The sequence below is a fragment of the Aulonocara stuartgranti genome (genome assembly GCF_965226115.1).
Source record: "Aulonocara stuartgranti genome assembly, chromosome: 17".
In the NCBI taxonomy this organism is placed as follows: Eukaryota; Metazoa; Chordata; class Actinopteri; order Cichliformes; family Cichlidae; genus Aulonocara; species Aulonocara stuartgranti.
The window spans coordinates 13,646,481-13,661,705 of NC_138953.1; the positions used below are offsets into that span (position 1 = coordinate 13,646,481).

Sequence of the window (15,225 nt, forward strand, 5' to 3'; positions counted from 1 at the left end):
CACCGATCCGGCCGGGTAAAGTCAAACGAAGATTTTAATGAATACACGCGTGGGAAGACAACTCTGTACGCAGACAGGAAGTAGTCTTCGACTTAATCAAAGCATGAACAGATATTTTATAGCATCAGGGTTTATTTACTGACGCCCCTTCATACGTCACAAATACATTTTATACATAGATCAGATCAACATCATCATTGACTTTTCACCTAGAAAATCATCTTCTATTTTCATGGCTAGCCCTTCCTGTCTACCTTTCAGTTCTTGTCTTGTTCCTCTTTCTTGCCGAGACACCAAGAAACGGTTCCTCTTTTACCAAGACAATTTTGCAGTTACAGCCAAACATAACTAACCTCTCCTCTAAATAAATCTAATTTAAAGTGTGTGTGTGTGTGTGTGTGTGTGTGTTGACCTCACATGCTCTTTGTGTCATCTCTTCACCTACTGTCTGTGTCTCGTCCTCAAATGCTCTTTCTCAATTCACCTGTTGCACTTCTGACCTTTTACCAGACCAGAAGCTCACTGAGACTATGTGTATGTCTTCTACTAAATAAATGTTTTAATCAAGAACCTCTACTAAAACCTTAATATAAAATGATCTGATATATAAGTGTTTTGTAAGCATGTATTGCAATTCCTTCTCTGGCTCCAAGTCACTTGCACAATAGATTGTCCGAACATCGCGCCGAACAAAGCTTCCGACCCCCAATTAATTGACCGAGCTCCAACTCTTTAATAAGCACAGATATGCATTGTGTATAAAATAGTCATAACTGCTTAAGGCCTTCTTAAAGCTATCTGTTACATTGTTAAAGCCTCGTCTTAGCCTGCGGCTCAAAATAACTTCCTGCTTCTTTCTGCATACAACTTCCTGTCAGCCTGCAACTCAGTCTTTCTGAAAGAGACACTGTTTAAACCTTGGAATGCAATATCCATGCTGCAGATTATATTATTAATGCAATGACAATTATTTGACAATAGCAGTAAAATAATTTCCCTCCTCGACAGTACCGAGCCGCGAGAGTTGAGGCTCAGGTGTGAAATATATGGTTTTCAGGGTTTTTATCAGTTTTCAGCGTTATTTTGTTATCGTTTTTATTGTTAACTCGGTTTTCCTTGGTCTTTTCACGTGTGTTGTGAATAAAACTTCTTTTTTTCGGTACCGCTACTAGTTTTATTTTGTTGTATTTATCCGCGACACCTTAAAGGCCGGTCCGTGAAAATATTGTCGGGTATAAACCGGTCAGTGGCGCAAAAAAGGTTGGGGACCGCTGGCCTGTATCATTGTCTGTTTTAGAGAAAGAATGGCATTCTTCTCTGAGCATCTGTTTCGCTAATACTCTCTGCTCTTCACCCAGGTGGCTAAGATCTACAGGTGGGTCCCACTCTTCAGTAGAGCTACACTGGGCTTGTATATTTGTCTGGTTAACAGTAGCTACAGATGTGGCTTTTTCATACACCTGGGCAAGTAAAACAGCTGTAATAGTCTGAACCGAGCCAACTAATGTACGGCCTGGAATGACAATTTCATGGTCAGTGGGGTTAGAGACACCTAGTGTTATGACAGGTAAAGTACCCTTCTTAACTTTAACCAAAGTGTCAAAAAACTCAAGATCGTCTGGCCACTGAGGATTTAAGTCTGGCTCAAATATCACGACCATGTCTTGTTTAAATGGTCCTGCTGCTATATGACCCTCAACATGCATGTGGCTTTGTTTAGGTACAGTAATACAGTCTTTCTTTGTCATCACTTTGTACTCGTCAACTGTATCTGCACTAACAGCCTGTATAAAAGCTTTCACCTTGTGTCTTTTGAGGCTGTGAAATGCTTTTCTCTGTGCTGTACAGTTTAGCTTGGTCAGTCTTATTCACAATGTATTCAATGATATTGTAACCTATAATAGGGCATCTGAGCTGAAAACCTTTCATTACCAACATGGGGATGGTCAATTTCTCAGTTTGTTCAGTTCCGGAAACAAGTTGGAAGGTTGTCTCAACCCACCCAAGATATGGCATGTCGGTCCCATTTCCTGTGGTCGGGGTGAGTTCAGATGTGTCCATAATATCGGCTACATCTCTTAGTTCTGTTTGTGGCAAATAGTCCTTTCTCCATTTCTCATCGATGATCGACACCTGTGAGCCTGAATCCCATAGAGCTTGAAGCCTGTGGCCGTCCAGGAGACACTCAACCAGACATTGCCTGCCCACCAGAGATGTGACTTTGTGAGGGGTGTTTACATGAGCTGGCGGCAGTGGTACCTGAACAGTCTCATTGTCTTTGTTAGTCTTTAAGCCAGTGCATTGTCTCTTATGTTGTCTCCAGTGTTGCTTCTGGCATGCTTTTGAACAATAAAGTGCGTTTTTACATGCTGAACACTGTCTCATGCCTGACTTTTCTTGTTTACAGTTGGAGCAATGTTGGGACTTGTGGATGATGGGCATGGTTAACACTCGTCCCTCGGTGGTAACCATTGCTGGTTTAAATGTTTCTCTTTATATGGTCTCATACCTCTGCTTCTACATCCAGCCTGAAAGTGTTCTCTACTCCCATAGAGGTAGCAGTGTGTGCAGCATTCGTTTCTTGTTCTTCTTGTCTTTCCTTTCTGCCTCATTGGCACAAGCCATATTTAACCTCTCTAACAGGAGTTCATCAGGTGTCTTAGAGTCTAACAGGAGTGGCTGCATATCTATCCTGACACTGTCACTCTGGAAGCCTGTGAGTATGGTGTGCAAACACATACGCTGGACTAAAGCTGGGTCGTATTTGAGTCCTGACTCTGACTCTTGGGAAGCAAATAAGACTTTCTGCTTTAGATCTAAAACTCTCATCAGGAAGCTTTGAGCAGTCTCTTTTGGGGTCTGTACTTCAGAGGCAAGTTGTTTATAGAGTTCGGTGGCGTTCTTCTCTTGGAAATGGGAGCGCAGGATGCAGCGTAGAGTCGTAAGGGTGAGTTGAGCTTTTCCCTCCAAATAGCTGCGTAGTTGTAGACCTGGCAAGATAGCTCTGATGACAGCATCTACAATGTCAAGCTCTGAGTAGCCTCTGCTCAGTCCATTTTCGATCTGGTGAGCAAGACTGGAAAATGTCAGTTTATCTTTTTGACCTGGTTCACCAATCTGGCCTGATATTTTGAAATCTTTCTGCCAGTAAGGGCTTGGTCGTTGGGGGGCACTTGACACAGATGAGTTAGGGACAGAGTGATTAGCTTGGGAGTGAGAACTAACCGCTGTGTTAACTGCATTAGCTGTCTCTGTTACCAGTGAGATTGCAGTGTTTAGTTGCTCTCTGTGCCCTGAATAACCCCTTCCATTTGCATTTGGTTCAGTCTCAACAATTGTCTCTTTCATTACTTCAGCAATCTTATCATTAAGCAACAACAGTTCTGACATTCCATCATCCTCAAGTACTGTTATACCTTCTCTCTCCATGTGTATTTGAATGTGTGTTAGCAGTGACAGTTTTTCTGCTAACATCTATTTTCTCTGCAATGCCAAGGAACTCGCAGATTGACACCAGTTGATCTTTGGATAGAGTGTGCATTTCACGCACAACCTCTTCTTGCAGCTCTTCCACCGAAGACATTGTGGCAGTAGGCAGGAAGAATGTTGTTTTTGCAGCCCCTGATGATCTCTGGCTAGCCTCAGGAAACATGTGCTAAAACACAGCTACCAGTGCGCCTCGATAGCAAACTTTCCTCACTGCAGTCTGCCTGGGTTGTAGGGCTGGGCTATATCATACCGTTCACGGTAATACCGGTGTAATTTTGGGCAACAATAGGAAAATATAATATCGCGATAGAATATGGGTAAAACGCACATGCGCAGTGCCTTTGTTTACATACGCACATGGCGGCGACGGAGAATGAGAAGAGCGAAAGTGGATCGTTAAATGAAACGGATGAACCAGAATTGATTTGTAAAAATGCTGCAACTTCAGTGGTGTGGAACTGGTTTGGCTTTCGTCCGTCAGATACACAACAAAGCACTATTTTTGGTAGCGCATGCTAGCGGGCCGTCGTTATTACCATGTTGTTTGGAAAATACGGCACACTTAAAATCAATCCTTTGATTTTTCTGAAAATCGACAGTGCCCCTTATAATCCCGTGTGCCTTATGTATGAATTCTGGTTGTGTTTACTGACCTCGAAATGATTTTATGTCGTACACGGCGCTCGAAAATCTGTCAAATGTTTTAGTACGACTTTGCTAAGCTACGAAGCCGCACCGCTTGATGGATTGTCGGAGCATTAGGGCTATATTAGGCAGGCGCCTCGTGGAGTGATACGTACTGTGCTTTAACATAATATTACCGTATTGTGTGTGTATAACCTCTTTTTAAGTTTTGTGGATATTATACATGGTTATGCTGAGGATATGTCGGCCAATTTCCACTGGAAATGCCTTTTGGTTAAACTGTCAGCAAGGAATTTGCACTGTTACATTTTTATATAACTTTAATGCACATAAAAAACAGCTGCCTGTTTAAGTGAAAATACATTGATGAGGTTTTTTGCACTAATAAAGTTGTGGAGTTGTAAAATATTTTGTCTAGTGTCAATTATATCGTCAGTTATATCATTATCGCAAATTTTCAAATGTATATCGTGATAAATATTTTTGGTCATATCGCCCTGCTCTACTGGGTTGTATGGGGGGATTTGGCTGGCTTGGACTACGATGTGCAGATGTGGACACCGGACATCTAAGCAGCTATCCCAGCGGTGCCTCCAAATGTTACACCCCTGAAAACAGGGGGGAAAAGAATCACGAGAGTGAATATGACTTGCGTCTCTCATGCAGTCGTTTATTGCAGTGCAAATAAACAGAAACGTTTCACGTTCTGTACTGCTTAATGTCACATGGTGGAAGAAAATCACTAAATAATAAACCAAAATACTAAAGTGCTTACTATATATGCCAGAACAGGTTTCCTGACAAAATGGCTGACAATAGCGGCGTTTTTAGCTCCTGCTGTTATCTTACTGGTCATTACACAGTACCTAACTGGGGCTCAAAACCGCCATGTATATGTGCGCAAAACTGTAATATAATGCTTCTAACGCTTACAAAACAATGAAGGATTACCTCTTAAATATCTTAACAGTGTACACATTGGAAATATATCAACTTTTAAACACTTTTACCTGAAAACAGGGGGAAAAGAATCACTATGGACATCAGGATGAAGCATGTTTATTTGTTGGGGTTGTGATGGCACTGGGTCACTGCTATTTAATACTGACAACAGTCTTGCTCAAAGATTCAGTAAGCTAGCACAATCTTCCATATGCAAATATTTTTTCTTCTTTGGTAGTATGGGTTGTTGAATTGTTTTTATTGAATTGTTCTACCTGCAGGATCTGTACTATCAGTCGTACGCTCAGGTCGGAGTGTTGTTCGCTTCTATCGCCAACTTTAATGATTTCTACATCGAGCTGGATGGAAACAACATGGGAGTTGAGTGTCTGAGGCTGCTCAATGAGATCATCGCTGACTTTGATGAGGTGACTGAAATAGTTTGTTCCATCAGATCATCCATAAATCTGCAGCATTTTATATGTTTTTCGTGTAGTGAATCTTCTGGCCAGCAGTGCAATTTTCAGAGATGATATGGCTATGACCAAGGGAAAATACTGTTTATTTATGGAATATAAAAAGCAATGGTGGCAGCTGGGAAAATAAGGAATTACTTACAGATGATTTTTGGCTAACTTGAATCTATAATCAGCTGCACAAAGCATTCCTTTACTCAAACATGCCAAACAAGTCCATTTTAAATTGTATTCAGATTTGTTTGTCACTTTTAATATACACTCACACTCACCACTTTATTAGGTATACCTGTTTAGCTGCTTGTTAATGACTGATATCTAATCAATAAATCATATGGCAACAACGCAGTGCATTTAGGTGTGTAGAGATTGTCAAGACAACCTGTTGAACTTCTGAGTATCAGAATGGGGAAGAAAGGTCTTTTAAGTCACTTAGAATATGTTGGTGCCAGACCAGTCTAAGTATTTTCAGAAACTGGGGTTTTCCCTCACAACCATCTGTAAGATTCACAGAGAATGGTTTGGAAAAAGAGAGAGTTTCCTTGAGGTTACAAGGCAGTTAGAACTGTCTTGTAGATGTCAGAGGAGAACCAGACTGCTTTGAACAGAAAAGAAGGCAACAATAATTCAAATAACCATTCACTGCAAGTAATACAGAAGAGCATCTCTGAACAGAGATAATGTGAAACCTCGACGCAGAAGACCGCACCAGGTGCCACTCCTGTCAGCTAATGAGAGCAACCTGAGGCTACTTTCACAGGGGCTCACTAAAATTGGACTACAGAAGACATCGTCTTCTCTGATGAATCTCAGTTTCTGCTGTGACGTTCATATGGTAGGGTCAGAAAATAACACTAAATCATGGATCCATCCTGCCTTGTAATGTATCTGGTTGGTTGTGGGGATGTAATGTAATGATGTGGGTGATATATTCCTGACATACTTTGGGCCCCCTTACTACCAACTAAGCATAATTTAAACACCACAGCCTACCTGAGTGGAAGCTCAGGTAGTGTAGCGTAGTGTTCAGATCATCTCAAATGGGTTTCTTGAACTTGAAAATGAGTCACTGCAATCAAATGGCTCTAAGAATGTGCAACCAACAAATCAGCAGAAAATTTGATTTGAATTTTCTTGTTGTGGTAATCTGTTTCTCCTGTTTTTGTCCAATTTTTCCTTCTTTTTCCCCACTTCCAGCTGATGGATAAAGAGTGCTACAGGGACATTGAGAAAATTAAGACCATTGGCAGTACATACATGGCTGCAGTTGGGCTGGTTCCTACAACTGCTTCAAAGGTAGACCTCTACTAATTATATTTATCTCCTGAATAAGGTTTTTGTACTTGTTTGCAGTGTATTTGCACATTTGAAAACTGTTCTGGGTGTCCAGGGTACTGTTGAGAGGCCTAGCCTTTCCAAGTTTGTGTTCTCTGAGTGCTGATCTTTTAAACACTGCCACATTTCCCACCACAAAATCCTCTGTGGGGGATTACTGGTATCTGTGGTTTCAGCATATTCTGCTTTCATAAAGTGCATTTAAAGCCACATGTTACCACATCAGGGAAACAGAAATGGAGGGTAATATTGCTTCTTACTTCAGGTTTATTTCTGCATTAATATGTCACATATGTGTCTTCCTCTGATTTTCAGGTGAAAAAGTCCATCACCTCACATTTATGCACCGTGTCAGATTTTGCCATCGAGATGTTTGATGTCCTGGATGCTATCAACTACCAGTCTTACAATGACTTTGTCCTCAGAGTAGGTGAGTGAAGAGATACACATACACACTCTATGGCCTATAAATATGGATGTCAGAACTTCTGGCCTATTGCACTGGACACCGTGAACACTCGGTGCCGCTAAGCTTGGAAATGGAGGAAATGCATCACAGAAAGAACGTTCCCCACAGGAAGCTCGTCACAGCGAGACCTGAAGTTCTGGGTTCCATTGTGTTGGGTATCCTGTGGGGAGCCTGCAGCTAGAGCCCTTGTTTAATCCCAGTGAAACCTGGTGTACACAGTGCCATCCTGTCTGCAGCCTAGGTGGCTCCACATGTAGAAACTGCCTCTGTTTGTGTGCTTGGATGGACTTACTCTGCAGAAATGCAACTTTTGGTAATTTTTGCAATTCTGGATTTCCAAAAAGGAAAGAAACCAAAGTTAGAACTTCAATATGCGCCATGTTTCTGTCTATCACTGAAGTCCTTGGGAAATACTTACATAGATGATGCAATATACTGATGCAAAAAATGTCTTGCAAACATGTATTATCATAGTTTTAAAAATGATATTGATATAAATGATGTGAAATTCTTGCAGTCATTTTTTACTATCATAAGTATACTAAACACTTCATTAAAGTTGCATTTGCATAACATTAATATTATATGGAAATGACAGATAGACCAAGCCCATTGGTCCCTTTATGGGGTATAAAATATGATGCTCTTTTAGAACAGTGCTAAAAATGTTTAGTGTATCAGAATGACAGTGTGTCTGTTAATGTGCATGTATGATTGTGTAATTTCCTAACAGCCTTGCACTACATGTTTTCTGTGACACTAAGAGTGTACACAAAGTTTTTCTGAGAACTGTCATCTATACTCAGTACTCTTTAGATGCTAATATTAAGTGCAGTGAGATTTAATTGCATGTATTGTGTTTTAATAATCACACAAATCAGTAAACTACAGTTACAATAAGAGAAGAAGTAGCATAAAAACATCGATCGTTGCTATGGCATTTTTACTATTGCTTACTGTGTGCAATAGAATATTATGGTAACACACCAGAACTGGGAATCAGTGAACCTGTTATCACTCATTCCCATTCTTCATACCCTCCTTTGCAGTGTTACTGGGAAAAGAAACACTGTGTATGCCAAATGCATCCTCTGGAAATGTTATCTTTGGCTTGCAACAATGCTTTTCTTCTTACTGCAGCAGCAGCAGCAGCATGTTATACTGCTGGTAAAATGTTTCTCTTAGCACTAACATAAATAAACAGATCATTTGCCATAGTTTCCTAAAATATTTCCAATTGCTAATAATTAACCTGAAATGCTCTTTCTGAAGAGCACGAGTAAGACACTGATTTTTGTAGGAGTTTGAATATTGTTTTGAAAACTTTAAAGTGATTCAGGACATGAGTACAATCAGAGAAAAACTATTACATGCCACTTTTATTCTGACGTAAAGAAAATGGTCTCTTGGAAATTCAAATCAGTTTTACTTACAGAACACCAAATCGTCGTCATAGTCACATCAAGATGCTTTATGTTATAATGTGAAGATCCTACAATAATACAGAGAAACCCCAACAATCAGATGCTCCCCTACGAACAACCACTTGGCAATAATGGGAAGGAAAGACTGCCTCAATCTTCCTCCCGGGAGCTGGTTCCATAGTAGAGGAGCCTGAGAGCTGAAGGCTCTACCTCCCATGGTACTCCTACCATAAGTATCAGGCCACTGCTTATTTAACATAAGAAGTGGCCATATTATTCAACCCCTTGTATGTAAGAAGACGTTAAGTTTCATTCTGGATTTAACAGCCAGCCAATGAAGAGAAGCCAGTATAGGATATATGCTCTTTCTTTCGCATTTTGGATCAACTGAAGGCTTTTTAGGGAGTTTTTACAACAGCCTAATAATAATGAATTACAATATACTCCAGTTTAAAATTAATGACTGGTCCAGACAGGAATTAAATGAGGAATATGATCAAAACTTTTTCTTCACATCTGCTGTTCATAAAGGAAAAGTTAAAAGATATGCCACCAGCTGCTGAAAAACGCTGGGTAAGTCTAGCTGTTTGGTGTATGTTAGTGGAAAGAGAAATGAATCCTATCACTAACCAACACTCAGCAATTACTTTGTAATTCTCATTTCTTAGTGCTGCACTGCTTAAATTTGTAATTCCAGTAGAAGCTCGACATGTTTGTTATAATTATATGAAAGCACATGAAAACTATATTTGAAAATAAGTAGCACACATATGTAATATGCATGTGTGACCCAGACATTATATGTTTTGTTCATGTTAACACCAGGCATCAATGTGGGCCCAGTGGTGGCAGGAGTGATTGGAGCCCGGAGGCCACAGTATGACATCTGGGGAAACACAGTGAATGTAGCCAGCAGGATGGACAGCACTGGAGTACAAGGAAAGATACAGGTACAGCTCGTCAGTCCACATGTATGTCTTCTCTGTTACCTATCCTTCTTCTTTCTATTCCCAAATGTAACAATGTACAGATCTCACTAAGATTACAAGCTGCTGCTGTGTTATGAAAATACATGCAATGCAGATCAATATTGCAGTCATAGAATAAAAAATAAAAAATAAAAACAGCATAAAGGTGTCCAGCTAAGATATTTAGAGTGCTATTTGAAATAAAAAGTTAGCGGTTTTGGGGTAACTTTTCCCTGAGTTGGGTGGTTTTTGCTGGACATATCTGAATATTAAGGATGTTCCTTGAAAGCACTTGCATAGACTCATAAAATAATCTCTCCCAGTCATCACCTAAGACCCTCCCGAAGTGTGTAGTGGTGTATTTACCTGTGGAGACTGTGGCCCCTGAGGGTTATTTTTATACATTTAAGGCTTTCCTGGGGTGCTTTCTTTGGGCAGTGAGTGTGCTGCCTGTAGCTAATAACAGCAGCTGGTGCCACTTTAAATGCAGTGACCAGTGACCAAGCACTGCTGTCTCTTTTGCGCTCTGTAAGTAAAGCACATGTTTCACTGATGGAGACTCAGTGAAGCACAGTAATACTACACCACACCACACATGTGGAGGTGTGGGCGTGTCTATGCTGTGCCGTAAAACATAACCATCGTGAAGCAATCAGAAAACAACTGTTTAATTCTCTGCTGTGCTCTCACTCACACCGCATAGGTAGATCAGTCATTCTCTGGCTCGCTGCTAGGCCGCTGCTTTCTTTCTCTCTCTCGCTCATTGAGTGGGGATAAATTAAGAAAGAGTAAGTAAGTTTGAATGTTTGCTTTACAAGCAGTTGCTGCATACTATAGCTTTTTATTATTGACATGACTAGTTCTTATTTGACAAAGGTAAACAGATTAGAGGGTGTTATTTGGAAATAATTAGAAAAGTTCAGATAAAGTTCATGTGTTTCATTATTTTCATATATTCAATTCAATTTTCTTTATATAGCATCAAATCACAACATCAGTTGCTACAGCTAAAACCTAACAATCAGAAACTCCCTATGAGCAGCACTTGGTCAAAGTGGGAAGGAAAAACTCCCTTTTAACAGGAAGAAACATCTGCCTAAGGACAATGTACTAAGGACAAAAGTAGTATCTGTTTAGCTTTGAAATCAGGTGTTTTCAGTCACAGCTATATAAAATAAGGCACCTAGCCATGCAGTCTGGCTGTACAAACACTGGTGAAAGAATGGGTCATTCTACACAGAGGAATATAGGCATGGTATAAGATGGTACTTTTGCAACAAGTCAGTTTGTGAAATTCCCTCCCTTATAGATATTTCATGGTCAACTGTAAGTGGTATTATTGTAAATAAATGGTAAATGGCCTGTATTTATATAGCGCTTTACTAGTCCCTAAGGACCCCAAAGCGCTTCACATATCCAGTCATCCACCCATTCACACACACATTCACACACTGGTGATGGCAAGCTACATTGTAGCCACAGCCACCCTGACAGAGGTGAGGCTGCCGGACACTGGCGCCACCGGGCCCTCTGACCACCACCAGTAGGCAACGGGTGAAGTGTCTTGCCCAAGGACACAACGACAGAGACTGTCGGAGCCGGGGCTCGAACCGGCAACCTTCCGATTACAAGGCAAACTCCCAACTCTTGAGTCACGAGCGCCCCATTATTGTGAAATGGAAGCATTTATGAACCACAACAACCCAGCCATGAAGTGGCAGACCACATAAAGTTACAGAGCAGGGTCACTGAGTGCTGTGGTGCACGGTGCCTAAAAGCCAACACTGTGCTGACTCATTAAACCTCCTCGGGCATTAACATTTGCACAAAATTGGGAGCTTCATGTCATGGGTTTCCATGATCAAGCAGTTCCTCTAGGTGTAATGTGTAGGTGTCCCAGTACTTGTGTCCATAGAGTGGAGGTTTAAAGCATGACCTCACTTGAAAATTGCAAAACAAATGGAGATGTGGTGATAATATGTTGTGCTCATAGTTCGCTCCCCTAGTATGTGATGATTTGACTGATGCTCTCCTGCGCCGAGAGAAAATGTCTCTCCTGTTTGTCTCCAGCTTTGTATCTGAAATCAAAGATATTGATGATATGCTCAGAGTGAACCTGCTTTGATCTGTGAAAAGCACAGAGTACCAGTGGTGGCAGTTCTGGTAGTCTGTTGCCACTAGGGCTTCAGAGTGTCAGGCAGTGGGCACAGAGCTCACTGGAGGGCATTGGGCCCTTAGGTCACCCTCATGAAGTCTGTTTCTGAGTGTTTGGTCAGAGACATTCACACCAGTGGCCGGCTGGAGGGCATTGTGCAGCTCTAACAGTCCTCGTGCTGTTCTTCCTTGCACAAGGGATGGGTTAAGGACCTTCTGTGTGATTCCTCGCTACCATACAAAATAAATATTTTTATTACATTTTCTAATATTAAAAAAAATATACTAGAATAAGAAGATTACCGATAGTTCCTCCTTCTGTAAGACCCACTTTTATCTTTTCTTTTTGTGTTCAGGTACAGATGTAATTCTTTGCCCACATAAAATTTTTATTTGTCTTTTTTAAAAAGCATATTATTGTTGCTTCATTGTTTGCAAACTCCTTATATATTTACTTGTGCAATCTCTTGTTCATTTTTGTCATGTCGTAGGTGTGTCATGGTAAAATATTTGGTCATAAAGCTCATCAAACGTCTGTGTGCCTCCACCAGGTAACAGAGGACGTCTATCGCCTCATCACCAATTACTACAATTTTGTGTGCCGTGGCCAGGTCAGTGTGAAGGGCAAAGGTCAGATGCTTACATACTTCCTGGAGGGACGCAGACAAGGCAGCAGGCCATCTCAAACCCAGCAACAGCCTGGCAACGGTGAACGCCGTGCCAGTGCATTCGCCCACGGCAGTGTGTGCACCAGGCTTAGCCCCGCCCCAACGGTGACCACCTACGCCGCTATGAGGACCCCAAGCCCAAGTGTGGCTAAACCAACCACATCCACCAGCACCACCAGGTACCTGCCCTCTGTTCCCACTGCAGTGGTGTGAAGGGCACTGTCTCCATCGTGACTACGAAAAAATAAGAATGTAAGAGTGGAGGTGGGTGAGTAACACAGATGGCTGTAGCAGAGAAAGGCTATTTAAAGAGGAAAGGTTGTTCTCCACTCTTCTTCTTCTGTCTGTGGAAGACAGGGAGGCGAGACACTGATCATCCAATGGGAAGCCTGGATTTGGGCCTAAAGCCTGGAACCTGAGGTGTCCTCGATCAGACTGTCCCTCCACATTCAAACCCTGTTTGTTGTTTCACACAGCGGGATGTCATGAACAGGATACAGGATGCCACGTTGCTCTGTCATCAATCAAAGGCCAAGGATGTCTCCAGGATTTCATAACTGCCAAAAAACTGGATCCACCACTACGATAAACTAAATAAGCATAAAAATAAAAACACATCGCAATGCACAATTGAAAGTGTAGCACACAAACCTGTCACAACAACTGTGTCCCGAAATCTAAGAACGTTAGCTGACTCTTTTCTCCCCGTCTAAAACCAAAACAGTGCTGTTGCCTTAGCGACCACTCTTCACAATGAGATTTTTGCCATTTTTTTTGTTGCCTTTTAGATTGATTTATCAGATTAATTCATTTTAGGGGCATCATTGTCCTAGAGACAACAGTGTTTAAAGCGGTTGAAGCCAATTGTGGAATTTTAGATGGCAGTTAATGACATGAACTTGCCAAAATACAACAAGGCGTTGCCTTTGACCATTTGTGGGTGGTTGATGCTGTATGCTTCATTTCTGCCCCTTCGCTGAACCCCTCGTACACGAGGCAAGCTCTTGATTCAGTGAGCCGAGCTGCTCAGCGTCTTTAAGTGCATGATGCCACTGCTGCATTTCAGTCATGTGTGCTGTCTGTTTCCCTGTGATGCTTGACTTCCAGATTCTTCCTTGTCAAAGTGTAGCAATAAAGCAGTTTGTCTCCTATCTCAGCCTATTCACTCCTTGCATGCTGTAGCCAGCTGGATCCTACTTTGACCTGATAGTGTTTGTAGCCAATAGAGTGTGCATAGCTAGCCACACCAGTCTGTATCTGTGGAGTTGAAGCATGAATTAGAAAACCTATTTTTAGTATTGTGCGAGTGTGATTCCTTCTTCCTCAATGAATTATATTTAAAAAAAGAGAACTTTTTTCTGTGTGCTTGTTTACAAAGAAATATTTTCTAGTGTTGAAAAATATTCTGTTCTACTATTTTTATGAACTCGAAGCTGCTTTGGAAAGGGCGGAAAAAAAGAAACCTTCTGTTTATGAGGAGATTCCCACAAACCTCTGTGTCTGGATTCCTCATGCAAACCCAGATGATTTATTTTACGGTATAGCATGCTACTCACAGTATGGCTTACCACAGCCATTAACTTTCCTCTAATCTGTATGAGCATGCACTGCCTGGAAGCCTGCAGATCAAACATGCATGCTTTGATGAAGCACTAATGCAGGCGGAGCAGCGGACACACGTTGACTGTGTTTTATTATAGTCCTCATGCATGCGCTAAAGGTAGCGGTCCTCTTGAATGTAAGGTGCTTAATTGACCCGTGTCTTCTTCATGAGCTTGGTGTGCAAACCTTTTTGAGGACATATTCAGGATAGATAGACTTCAGGCCTGGGGGGAGAGGTTCCTCCTCCTCCTCCCTGCTCCTGCTGTAATCAACAGGTAGCTGATTTTCTAATGTGCCAACCTATTTTCATAAACATATCAGACTTTTTCGTGTTGAGCTGTAGCACAACTGAATGCGTTGCTACGGTTATTGTGGATTTTCTTTTGTTGGATGCCTGTATTTTTACTGTTCGAGCTGATTGAGTTTTGTTACTCAAAACGATGGCAAGTGTCGATTTTGATCAGATTTATTTGGAACCTGACGGAAATTACGTTGGACTTATCATATTTAAAATAGATTTTAAATCTATATGGTAGCTTGAGTGCTTAATTTAAGTTTATAAAAGGTTTAAAATGAGGATTTTTTATACACTTGCTTTAAACAATTAATTGAAAGTTGATGAAAAGGAATTGTGTACAATATTTTTCCTGTAAATTGGATATTTTCATACTGTATGATACGGGTTTCAATTGTTATATGTAGGTATTACTAGCTATTATTGTACATTGTAGAGATATATTATGGATGATACAATATTTGTCAAGTTCTTTTGTTGAAGATGTATTTATTGAGATGTTTTATGTGAATGTAAATTTTGGTAAAGAAAATATTTTATACTAAAATATAAGTGTTTGCACTGCAATTATATCGACGTACCATGATTATGAAGAATAAAGCCAGTGGAGATGTGTCTCCTGGACTAAGAACTCTCATTCTGTGCTTATTTTGAACAAACACAGACAGAAATGCACATACAGAGTGCATATGGAGAGGACATGAAATTTAGTTAAACAGTTACGTAACGCTAGAAAAACAGAGTAGCTCATGTAAGAA

At 40.9% G+C, this 15,225-nt stretch overlaps 1 protein-coding gene across 3 annotated transcripts in view; it reads left to right on the forward strand.

Annotated features, from left to right (window-relative positions):
- The window catches only part of LOC309692603 (adenylate cyclase type 1-like), a 75,051-nt gene extending 59,989 nt beyond the window's left edge, over positions 1–15,062 (forward strand). For 2 of the 3 annotated variants that reach the window (XM_082511260.1, XM_082511261.1), the window contains 5 exons: positions 5,358–5,504; positions 6,750–6,848; positions 7,203–7,317; positions 9,606–9,730; positions 12,454–15,062. In XM_082511260.1, the coding sequence (XP_082367386.1) occupies positions 5,358–5,504; positions 6,750–6,848; positions 7,203–7,317; positions 9,606–9,730; positions 12,454–12,783 (816 nt within the window). In that variant the 3' untranslated portion in view covers positions 12,784–15,062. Of the gene's footprint in view, positions 1–5,357; positions 5,505–6,749; positions 6,849–7,202; positions 7,318–9,605; positions 9,731–12,453 lie in introns of those variants that run through there. The other variant, XM_082511262.1, reaches the window with a different exon arrangement.
- The last annotated feature ends 163 nt before the right edge of the window (positions 15,063–15,225 follow it).